The sequence below is a fragment of the Lagopus muta genome, chromosome 10 (genome assembly GCF_023343835.1).
Source record: "Lagopus muta isolate bLagMut1 chromosome 10, bLagMut1 primary, whole genome shotgun sequence".
Classification (NCBI taxonomy): Eukaryota; Metazoa; Chordata; class Aves; order Galliformes; family Phasianidae; genus Lagopus; species Lagopus muta.
Window position 1 is genome coordinate 8,909,045 of NC_064442.1, and position 11,804 is coordinate 8,920,848.

The 11,804-nt window shown below is 44.8% G+C and overlaps 1 protein-coding gene across 12 annotated transcripts in view; it reads right to left on the reverse strand.

The window, feature by feature from the left end:
• ADAMTSL3 (ADAMTS like 3) overlaps nt 1-11,791 on the reverse strand; it is a 188,618-nt gene extending 176,827 nt beyond the window's left edge. The window contains exons 1-4 of one of the 12 annotated variants that reach the window (XR_007379190.1): nt 9,098-10,599; nt 8,889-9,009; nt 2,286-2,329; nt 325-419 (exon numbers count right to left, since the gene is read on the reverse strand). Coding sequence is in view for 11 of the 12 variants with exons in the window: in XM_048956740.1 (XP_048812697.1) it covers nt 325-419; nt 2,286-2,329; nt 8,889-9,009; nt 9,098-9,101 (264 nt within the window). In the remaining variant the exon portion in view is untranslated. Of the gene's footprint in view, nt 1-324; nt 420-1,338; nt 1,440-1,573; nt 1,702-2,285; nt 2,991-8,888; nt 9,010-9,097; nt 10,600-11,765 lie in introns of those variants that run through there. The other 11 variants (XM_048956741.1, XM_048956740.1, XM_048956744.1 and 8 more) reach the window with 11 other exon arrangements.
• Nucleotides 11,792-11,804: the final 13 nt, after the last annotated feature.

Sequence of the window (11,804 nt, forward strand, 5' to 3'; positions counted from 1 at the left end):
ATCAGGTGCTAAATCTCCTGTGGGCAAAGGGCAGCTGTGTTGCCTTGGGAGACCCCAGGCATTACACATCTGGCAAGATCTCCCTTTGGTCCCCACATAGTTGAGTCAGGTACAATATTACTACAAAGAAAGAAAATATGAATTTCCCAGATGGATGTCTTTAAAATTAACTTCAGTGACAGGGAAACCTCGATCCCATTCTCACTGGGAACTTTTTATTTACAATGCAGATACTTCAGCAGCGTTGTTTAAATGACATTATTTGAAAGTTTGCGGCAAGATCACCTAAAAAAATACCAAGCACAGCAACAAGTCATCACCTACCTGGAGATGAGCACAGATAGCAATAGCAAGCCAGATGACCTCCCAGAAGAGCCCTGCACCGTTAGGGCTGGCCATCCTCACGCCTTGGAACTCTGCTGAGAGAGATTGTTTCAAGTTACAAACAAAACCAAGTGGGCTGCGCCAGGATTTCAATGACTAAAGCAAACTAGGCAAAGGGACAGAACCAGCGTTTGGAAGAAATGCAATACAAACATCGGCGTTTGTGCTGGCCAGCGGAGCAGACTAGCAGCGCATGCCATGAGCACAGCCTGCAGGGTGATGTCGTTCCGATTAGGGAACAGAAGCAGGGTGGGGACGAGGGAAGGTTTGGAGAAGCAGGCGACAGGGGGCGAGTTTGATCGCCTCCTGCATACGAGTCAATGTATCAGATCGGCCCCTCCCGTCCGGACCTTTCACTTGCACCCATTCAGCGCCGAGAACCCAGCCCTGGGGCCTCTGCAGTCATATGCACTGCATTTGAAAGTTCTGATCGTTATAGTCCCAGACAGAGAAGAAAATGATCCAGTATAAAGACCCTCACCATTTGTGGGCCAACACTTAACTGCCAGGCACTGTTACTAAAAGCTTCAATTTAAAACCTTTAACAAGAAAAAAAACGAACATGCAACAATGCTGATAATTCTTTGTGCTTCTTTTTGCCTCAGCCTATTTGTTACCACTGCATTCACTGTGTGCAAGTTCCACACACCCCAACACATGCACACAGACAGCCCTCCCTCCCCTCATCCTCCACAGTGAATGCAGATCTTTCCCTCAGAACCAAAATCAGACACGTCCTTTCTAAAATATCAGATGGACCAAAAGAAAAGCAGCTACCCGAACAACCCTTGCACCTGTCGACTAAACATAATTAAGATTCCTTACAGAAATGAGTGTTTAATTCCGAGAAGAGAAGAGAAGAGAAGAGAAGAGAAGAGAAGAGAAGAGAAGAGAAGAGAAGAGAAGAGAAGAGAAGAGAAGAGAAGAGAAGAGACCCTCTTTCCATCCACCTACTTCCAACCTTCCACGCTCCTGAATGCTTTGGTCATTCAAAAGTTTCAGTCTCCCATGCGCTAGAGACGGTTCCTCCCCTCGCCAGGCACAGCCGAGCTCCAGCCCAACACCCCGCACTCCGGTACCCTTCAGGTGCCGGGGTTTCCCGGGGCTCCCGAGCCGCCCGCGCCGCCCGCCCACCGGCTCCCGCAGCGCCCCTCTCCGGGAGGCGCCCGCCGCCCCCTGGCTCACCCACCTGGAGCGGCGCCGGGCTCGGCGCGGAGCGCAGCGCCGGCCGGTGCCGGGGTCGGAGGGGAGCGGCTCCGCCGGCGCCTCCTTCCCGTTCGCGGGTCAGGGGAGAGCCTCGCCCGTCACGGCGTCGGGGATACGGCATCCCGCACCGCGAGCGGCGGCCCCTCCCTCACGCCAGGCTCCGGCCCACCGCCGCCAGTTCACCGAGGTCCTACAGGCTGCTGGCAGCGGGCCGCCCCTCCCGCCGCCGCCGCAGCCCGGCCCCGGCGAGAAGCGCCCGGGCGCCTCCACCTGCGGTGCGGGGCCGCCACCCGCCGCCGCAGCCCGGCACCCCCTCGCGGCCCCGGCCTCCCCAGGCAGAGCGAGCGGGCGGGCGGCCAGCGGGGCCCGGCTCCCCCCGGCTGCGGAGGCGCTGGCTCCAGCAGCCCGAGACCGGGCGGTTCGTCCTCCCCCGAGGGGCGAACGCTACCGTGAAGTCAGCCCCCGAAGCTGATGCGAAGCAGCTTCCAAAACCGCAACCGTCCCGCGTCTCATCTCCAAGCGACTCGGACAACACAGCTGCAAATCCGCTCGCACGCCGAGAAGGTCTTTAATCACGCTGCCCTCCGCGATATTTTTAGGTTTCCTACTGTAAATCTGACAAGTACGTCTCATCCGACAGCTCCGCTCGCCTTCCCCTCTCAGTCGCTAAGCAGTAACGGGGTAAAATCCTCTACCTTTGCGCTGCGGCTTCCACTGGCGTCCCGAGCTTTCGTCGAGTCTAAGAGCAACACACAGAAAAAGGGCTATTATCCCTGCCACCGAAGTTAAAAATACGCTCCGGCGAACTAAACATAACCGATGAAGAGTTTGTTCAAATATGTTGCGCTGGAAACTTTTCCAGCGTGTTGAGGTTTCTCACCAGCGAGGGAAAGCGCCTCCTCCATCGTTAGGAACAGAGTGCCCTCTGCTGAAAGTCGGCGGCGAGGACGGCAGCCAAAGGGACGGCGCGGGTACGGAGCGGCCCCCGGGCACCGCTGGGCACCGCTGGGCACCGCACGACCCTTCCCTTCTTCCGGGTCGCTGGGACATGAGCTGCCCTCATAGCGTAGCTCTTAGCCGCAGATAACATCACAGAGTTGGTCCCTGAGATTCAAATAGTTTCCTGAATTTAAATGCTGATCAGCATTATTGTTTTTCTTTCAGCGCTTCTTGCCTGCATTCTTTACTTTCTCCTTACTCTGATAGCTTCCTACAACATTGCTTCTCCTCACTCACTTGGTATAACGCTAAACACAAAAGATAATCAAACATCATGTTTGCAAGTCTTAGAAACACTCATTCATCTCCTGCAATTAATTGGAGAAGAAGTGAGTAGTAGGGAGCAGACCAGGTCAGACAGCTCCAGCAGGCACGCCAATTTCAGTGGGGCTGCTGTTGTGTCACACACTTAATTCCTTGCATGATTTTGGGCTTAAGTTATAAGTTCTACGTCTGGATGTACAAAGCATGCAAGAAAACAGAGGTAAGCAACTGCAAGCATCCCCCAAGCCCGAAAGATGATTTTCAGAAAGCATTAGAATAAATAACGGTACACATGGCACAACAGTGACCAGCACTATGTCTTGCCTGATCTATAGACAGCAGTTTTAGTCTCATTCTCCATCACCCTCCATGGTTGGGGTTTTTTTACGTGGTTTGGCTTTTGGGTTTTCTCACGTTGGTTTTTTTTGTTTGTTTGTTTTTATTACATAGAAATCTTTGTGTGTGTGTGCGCATGCATGCACGCATGCAAGACAAGCAGCAGCCCATGAACTAACAGTATTTATCTTTGTACTGCTATTACTTTCACCTACTGCTGAAAAACTATACAGTTGTTTTGACAACTTTCAGTGCAGACATTCCTCTATGTGGAGCCCACTCTCACATCACAGCCACTTGTTGTCTCCTGTTTCTCTGATTTCTTCACCTCAGCCTCATCCCCCACCATCTGCAGTCTCATCCCTAGGTTTCAGTGAACATGACAGCTTTGGGATTTCAGCCCCTGCTGGAGATCTCTATTATCCCTTCTGCTGAGCCAGGCAAAAGGTGAATGAAACCCAGGAGTCCAGACAAGATCTGTCAGACAAAACCACTTCAGAATTCTGAGCACCCATGGCAGACTCCTTCAGTATGTGTTCCAAAGTTAAAGGCCACAAGCTTACAGGTTCCAGACGGCTCATTTTCAACTCTGGAGGAGTTTGTCAGCAATCCTAATAAACTAATTAACCATTACATGAAATCATTGCTTCTAAGGGAACAATTAACTTCCTTTCTGCTCACTGTCCATAACCTCGATGGATTATAAACTCTTCAAGGAATGATTTATTCTGTCTTTCCAACTGCTTGCAAAGCTCCTCGTCCAGCATCAGGTCCTTGAGTACTGCTTATTAGCAAACCTGTCACACGTTGTTCTGACTGACACTCATGCCATGTTAGTCTGGCAGAGCTGCTAAAAGATTTTTGAACAGGAAACTACAGTGAATCTCTCAAGAGTTCACATACGTAACTCCAGTATTTATCTCTCACTATTAATAATGTTTTTCTATTACATATGCTTTTCTTTTGCTGTTCTCTAAAATACACATCATTTAAATGACGTTAAATATGACAGCTGTAAAGCTCTTTACTTCACAGAATTGAGAGATATGGACATTTGCACTTATTTCATTGAACACAATCATGATCTCATCCATCTGTACAGCTGGCACAGTCTCATGAAGAACCTGGTTGGAAGTATGATGGTCTTATTCTGCTTTCTATGTACTTAAGGCCAGGTGTCTTTAGTACTGGCTACAGTCACTAGCATTTTGTTATTGATTGATTTACATTCAATCGTGACAACAAAAGTCTTCATCTGCAAGCAGAAAAGGAGGGAAATAAAACCCTGCAGGATACAGATACGGGCCAAATTGAAGCAAATTACATCTCTGGTCTGGTAAATAAAGAATGTTTGATCAGATGCTAATCATCAGATTCCACTCTTGGAAAACCTGAACACAAAGCCTTCAAATCTAGAAAAATGCATGTCTCTATTTACCTCTGTCCTGAAATGCAGGTGTACACCTTCAGCAGACCCCACTAAATATAAACATTCTCTCAAAGCAAGTTCAGCTAAGCCAATCTGATGATCACGAAGGCCATTTTTACATCATAACAAAAGTCTGTACTACTCAGGGAAAATGTGTTTGGCTAAACTACAAATTCAAAATCCACTGAAACAGTGCAGAACAACATTTGGCTCATAAATCAGGATTAAGCCTAATGAATACCAAAGCTGGAAGTATCCTGCTGAGGCCCCATGCAGAAAGTGAATTTTGGTTGGAGGCCTCAAAGTTATCAGTAATAGAGCTGCACCTGATTGACTAATAAAAGGAAAATGTTAAATTTCCTGTAACGAGAGTCCTGAGAACCCTGATAGGGCATAATCAGTTCTTTGACCCCGCATCATGTTTGTACAGGGCACCTGTTTACCCTGAAATAACAAGCTCTCTGGGGGAGAGAGCAATCCTGCACTGTCACACTTCACAAATGTTACATGCTGTGGGGAGTAAAGCCTCTGTTAGCAAAGGCACAAAGTTCACTGTGGCACTGTGCCTTTCATTCCCAAGTGCGAAGGAACCCCTGTGTTCCATGCTGATGCCTGCCCTGGGCTTTGGAAACACCTCCATCAGAACAGCAAGGAGAAAAAAAGCCTTGTGGCTTCACGAAAAATAAAAGCATACTTATGTGTAGACCAAAACATTAGAGCAAATTTCTGTTTTCCTCTCAGTTTTGTTCAGCTGAATCCATTATTAATAAATACAATGCAAACCAATGGTCACTACTGTAAGGGTTTGAATATTTACCCTTCCTTGTCTCTCAAATTCCATTTTATCTTCAAGCAAAACAACTTGTGGTGCATTTGCATATTTATGGTCCTGTACAGTAGTAGCAGATGCATTAAATTTCATGACTTTCCAGAACAAACACATTTTGTTTCAGATGGAATATACATAGTTTGTTTTTCAGTTCAGTTTTCAGTTCATAGCCCTAACAAAAATGCTGGGATAGACACGTTGAGATCTACTTTTAATACAGTCACATAATCATTATGCAATTTTGATGCCTATATTTTCACGTGATTGTTGTGGGCATAATTGAAAAATATTTAAAAGATACAAATGCTTTAATATAAAACACATGAAAATACACATTTGTATGCAGATAAGGCAAAATGAAAAATTGCAGGGGTAAAATTTATTTAGTCTATTTGGACTTTCTCCTCCCCTAGTTTGCAAAATAGACTATCTATAATAGATACACGTATACATACAAACACACACACATATACAGACCTACATAGAGCCCCTCTGAGGACTGTGGGAATGCCAAATGTGAGTTCTTGAACTTATCTGCCATTTTCTTCTCATGCAACAATGACAACAACCCACCTTCCTCGGAAGCTTTGATGTCCTTTACTTCTGTGTTTGCTGAGAATAAAACATCATTGAGTGCTCAGTGAAATAAGCAACACCTAGTGCCTAAGCAGAGCCTCTGAAGGGATGGGCTACGTTGCATGTCATGAACATCACACAAAACTCAGTGTGACAACTGGTTTTCCTCAGTAGATCATTGCAGGTAGGGTAGGAAACAGCAAAGCAGATGACCAAATCCCAAGACAGCTGCCACATGTCACTATGTGTTCTGATACACACCAGTATGGATATGGAAGGAGAGAACAGTGAGATAGACTAGGGGGAAAAAAAAAAAAAACAGGAAAGTTTGGAAGAAATACCTTACTGGGAGGAGTTCGAGTGACAAAGACAATGCAGTTATGAAAGCATGGATGAATGATTAATATAGGAAAATGCAGCAAAGCCAAAGGAAGTAATAAATATGGGTAGGAGTTGAAGCAGACTAAAAAAAGCAAGAACCAGAAATGAGGCCATTGGAAAATAGCTTCAGGAAATAAGTGACACTGTGCATCAAGTGGTTGGCAATAACAAGAACAAGATTCGCACTGTCTTGCATACAGTCTGTATGTCAAATTACAAACACAGAAAAGCTATAACAAAACCCACCACAAAATGTTTGTGCACTGCTCTTGGCTTGTGCAGGTGAGAACAAAGCAGCAAAAAAACATCGTGCTCAAAAGAGAAAGCGGGATGGTGTCTTCATTTAAGACAGAATTCCTGGGCCAATCTATACTTTCAAGTTCAAAGCAAATATGAGGAGAGAAAACAAATTTGAAACCCATTTCTGATTCTTCTGTTCTCTTTTACCCATCAAGCTCTTCTGCCACTCTGTCAATTGCTCTGATTTCTTGAGTTGCACAACTACAGTCTTCATTAAGAGACAGAACTCTGAATCTACCAGAGGAAAATCATCCCTTTTCCTCAGCACAGGCTGGCTGCAGCCAAGAGGTTCATGTGAAGGTACCGGATCAAGTGCAGGAGGAGCAGGGTAAGCTATCTGCTCTCTGCAAAATGAATGCAATACAACTCAGCAGCCTTGCTTGGGAAAAAAAAATAATGAAGATCACTTTGTTATTATATTCTACTAAAAGATGTGGAAGTGATTTCATTGTCACAAGGGACGCAGATTTGACTTAGTTGTGGAGGATCAGAGGAGGTTCCTGGCTCCTGTGGGAGCCAGCAGATGTACTAGTTCTTATTAAGATGCAGTGATGACAGAAGTGAATACAGCCTACTTGACAGTGAACGAGGATAACAAAAGGTTAGAAAAACTTGGTGGATAGAGGAAAAGTTTTCTGAAGCTCCGCACTGACATTTTGGAGATACATAGTTGCTGGAAAACAAACAGACAGCCACGCAACTTATTTCCCACTTTTCTGTTCTCCTTTGCTGGCTCTGTAAGAGAATGTCAAATTTTCTGAAGTTTCTTCAGTCTGCTGCTGATATTAGTAAAACCTACAGACTGACTGTATTATTGCAGACCTGTGCCTCAGCTATGACCTCTCTTTTCTCATTCTGTGTAGACACCCCTTAGAGAAATTGAGATATATTCTATGTAAGACTGGACAAGAGCAGGTACATTCAGACAGCAAGCCAGATTCTAGTCATTGCTGTACCAATATAAGGTGTTCCTAATGTGTAGCTCCTTCTCTGAGAGCATGGTTTGGCACTGAAATTAACTCCTAAGGGAAGAGGTCATGGCACCAAGCTGCCAGAGTTCAAGGAGTGGTTGGATGACATTATCAGGAATGTGGATGAAGTTTTGGGTAGTCCTGTGTGGAGCCAGAAGTTGGGCTCTGTGCCCTGTCCCTGGAGACACTCGAGTGGCTCTGAGCACCGGATCAGCTGCAGGTGCTGTGTTCACTGCAGGGGATTTAGAGCAGATGGCCTTTAAGGGTCACTTGCAACTCAATTCTATGATCCCTTTAACTCAAGATATTCTGTGATTCTGTGACTCTCTGCATTTGTACATGCAGATGGAATTTGTTCGCCAGTGAAAATAAGACAGCCTAATGTTATCAGTTATTAACTACAAAACATAACTAACAGATATATTATCCATATGATATCTTTTACTAAACAAAACTTATTGTTTACTTTTGCATCTAACTACACTACAAATTATTTCACGATGCTCAAAATACACTTCTATCCTTTTACGATCTATCAGCTGCTGGAAGAGCGTTATTCCAACACAGGGAAAAGCCACTGTGAGCTGGCTGACTTGTGCTACTTAATTAGTTAGAGAAGCAGGAGCAGAAGCTGAAGTACTGCATGGGAGAATGACTCTTGCAGATATCTCAGGCAGAGAAAATGCCTTCCTCTATATATTATTGCTAACGTTACAGAAACAGTAATTGCCCTTCTACCTTTCTGGTAAGCAGACAGTAATTCTCTCACATTGCCTCCATATCCACAGTGCTGCTGTTGACCGTAGCCTTCAACCATCTGCAGGCTAACGGGACTCAATCTGGTTTCATCAGCTCCAGGCGTGTGAGTCACTAACATCTGTCTGTAAATAAGCTGCTTGGCAAAGGGCTCTTCTTATGTTTTACTTTTTAAATAGCACTACTGCTGCAGATGCAGACTCCTTGAATTGCCACGAAAGCTGAAGGTTGTCCAGTAACACCTTGCTTTGTTTCCAAAATATATTTAGGAAGAGACACTCACGAATAGGGAGAATGATTGTCAGAAACAAACAAACAAAAAAAAACCACTGAAAAGCTACTGAAATGCGTCTCAAAAGTATTTAAGACTTAAAAAGTAGACATAAATTTAAACATTCTGTATCATGTCATAAAGGCATCTAAAAAATGCTGCTTCTGTCAACCAATCTGGACTCACCCACGGCTACAGCAGTCAGGGCTCCAACAAACTGCCCTCCCAGGAGGGACCAGAGCCAGGTCAGAGAGCAAGGTCAGCAGAGCACAGCTGCACCAACTCCTGGGCAAGGTGAGCAGAAAGGCTGGAAAGAGCAACAATAATGAGCAAAGACCTCAGAGAGAACTACAGTAAAAAAAGGGAATGTAAACATAACCTAAAAATCAATCTACCCATCAGCTGAGCTCACAAAAGGAAAACCATCCCAACCGGAGAGCCGTGGAGTTCCTGTGCCCAGGAGCAGAGGTGTGGGTGTGTGGCCCAGGTGAAGGAAGTCAGGGCCATTAAGGCATGTTAATGAACTCAGAACCCTAACAGCATTTTGGAACTAATTTAGCAGATTGCTGTCACATGGGTAAAATTGGCTAGCAGATGTATAAGGAAAGGGAAAGCAAAAAATTTGGTTGATGTTTTCTGGCTCTTATTTTACCACTCCTTTTTTTTTTTTTTTCTTCTTTCCAGTGACTTTCAACAACTTAAGATCTGAAAAAGATGCTTAAAAAAACCCGTGAATATTTTGCATTTTTTTTTCTAATTCCAATTTAGTATGATCTACAACATTGTCCAGATCTCTCATATCTACATTTTTCTGTAAATAAACTGTTTGTAGAAAAGCTTTTACTGTGCTTTAGCCTGATAAGTCTTTTCCTACAGCTTTTCCGGACATGCTCTATATCTCTTCTTAATCCTAATATAGTTCTGACATCTTTATACTAGAAACAGTAGGAAAAAATGGCATAGGGTTATCTCTGTAAGAATTCCTCAGCTCCATTTGTGGTCTAAACAGTGCAGATACAGTCCTAGAAAAAAAAAGACAGCATGAAAAAGAACCAGTAACTGGATTCCACTAACACACTGCTAAGATGCCTTCATACAACAGATAAAACTGGCTCAGACTATTTTTGGACTATTTCTTCCAGCTGTTTTTGTTTGTACTGCTACAAAGCCCTGGCAGGCAAGAAAAATATTCTTGGAATAGCAATTTCTAGCTTTGTTCTGTGTCTGTTCCAAACCCATACAATGTATTTGAACAGCTGGCCAGTGCATGCAACTGTCAAACATGACAAGGATATATGAGCACAGTGTTGCTTTTGGAGGACTGAGGTTTCAAAGCTGAAGTATGCCCTCAGACATACCTATCTTGGTCTTAGAGGTACGTATTCAGATTTGAATTATACATTTTATTTTTCTTGACTTGAGTTTTCTACAAAGTGAAAAACAGTGAAGAACAAACAAGTACTTGTTATAGCAAAATAAAAAGACTGGAACTGCTTTGCAGAAAATAATTTCCTCATGCTATTGCTAGGAGAAGAACCAGAGCTCAGTCTGGCCATACACCACTACTGTGCTACATACATTTGTAGCCTTGACACTTTTTATGCAAACGTGTAAGGAAGTTGGGATAACCTCCTGATGAACATCTTTCCATATCTTCTCCAGTTCCTTCCTCTACTTCATCTACCAGGGCACCCATAGCCTAATTCTAAAATTCCTAGTTACTGTCTTGGAGCCAACTTCATTGTTGTCCATGGGACGTGCCTCTGGACCTGGAGACTGGTTAGAACTTACCTCCACAACATTCATAACATCTATCTTTCCTTTTAGTGAACTCTAAGAAGATGTTAAGGCACCAAAGCTGTATTTAGGAGAGTACAACTCATACAATTTAGACTGTAAGTGCAGGAGTTCACCTGTAGAATCAAGCTGTAAAGATCAGAGAGTGTAAGAGGAAAATTCAGACAGCGCAGCCTGAGATGGTGAATCAAGCATATCAGCCTGAAACTGCAACTTGCTCTCTGGCAACAGCAGAACAGCACACACTCAGACTGCAGTGAATACCACCTTGCTAGGACACTGGAAGTAAGCAGCAACAGAATATGAGATGCTTCCAGTGTGAAAGCACAGCATCTAACGACTTCTTGGTGCCTCTGGGACAGCAGCAGCTGAGAAGTGTTGCTTAGAAGGAAGCCAACCAAACCAATGAAACATACCATAGAATATAGGCCTAGGACAAAGAGCAGGCAAAATAAGAAGAAATGAAGGGTGCCCAAAGAAGTTCCTGACTGCATAAATGGTGTAGATAGGCAAAGGCTATTTGCCTTTGCAGGAAATAGCATTAGCCTAAGCTCTTAAGGGAACTTTCTTCTAACTGCTGCAACAAACCCTGTAATTTACAGTTCAGACATTTATGCTCGTATTCATTGAGATCCATGCAGCACCTGCTCTCCAAAGTGTAAGTGAAAATGAAAAGGAGTAGCTAATTTGCTATTGGAGATAAGTAGCAACTATCACAGGACAGGTGCCAAAACAACTTTCCTACTGCACAATGATTTTTTTTAGTGTGATTGGCACGAACGTTTGTAGCCGCTTCACACGTTTGTCCTGACTTTCCCTCCTCTCCTTCTCACTCTTTACATCAGCTTTCTGATGAAACACTGTAGCTCCGACGTACTACAGCCGGGCCTGAAGCCTTAAAACGCCGATAAGCAACAAACAAACAAAGATAGGGGACTGTTGCCGTCAGCTGAGCAAACTGCAAGACCCAGGCAGAAGAAGCAGAGCGCAGAGCCGCGGTGTACCCGAGCTTAGCAGCAGCTGTGCTGCATCCGTCCTCCCAAATTCGGGACTGTATGACCCGACCCCTGTTTAACGACGCAGAGCATTTAACAACGCTAAGCTCCGAGCGGCTCCTCCTCGGCCCTCTGCGATCAGCGCCGCTAAACTAACGAGATATGGCAAAGACTGTATAGAAAATAGAGCAAACCCAAAACGAAACGCAGAGATTATCCACTGGGAGCCGCAGCGCCCCGGGGCGCAGCCGTAGCCCTTTAAGCTGCCCACCTCCAGAGGCCGCGGCGGCAGCTGCCCGCTATTTATACT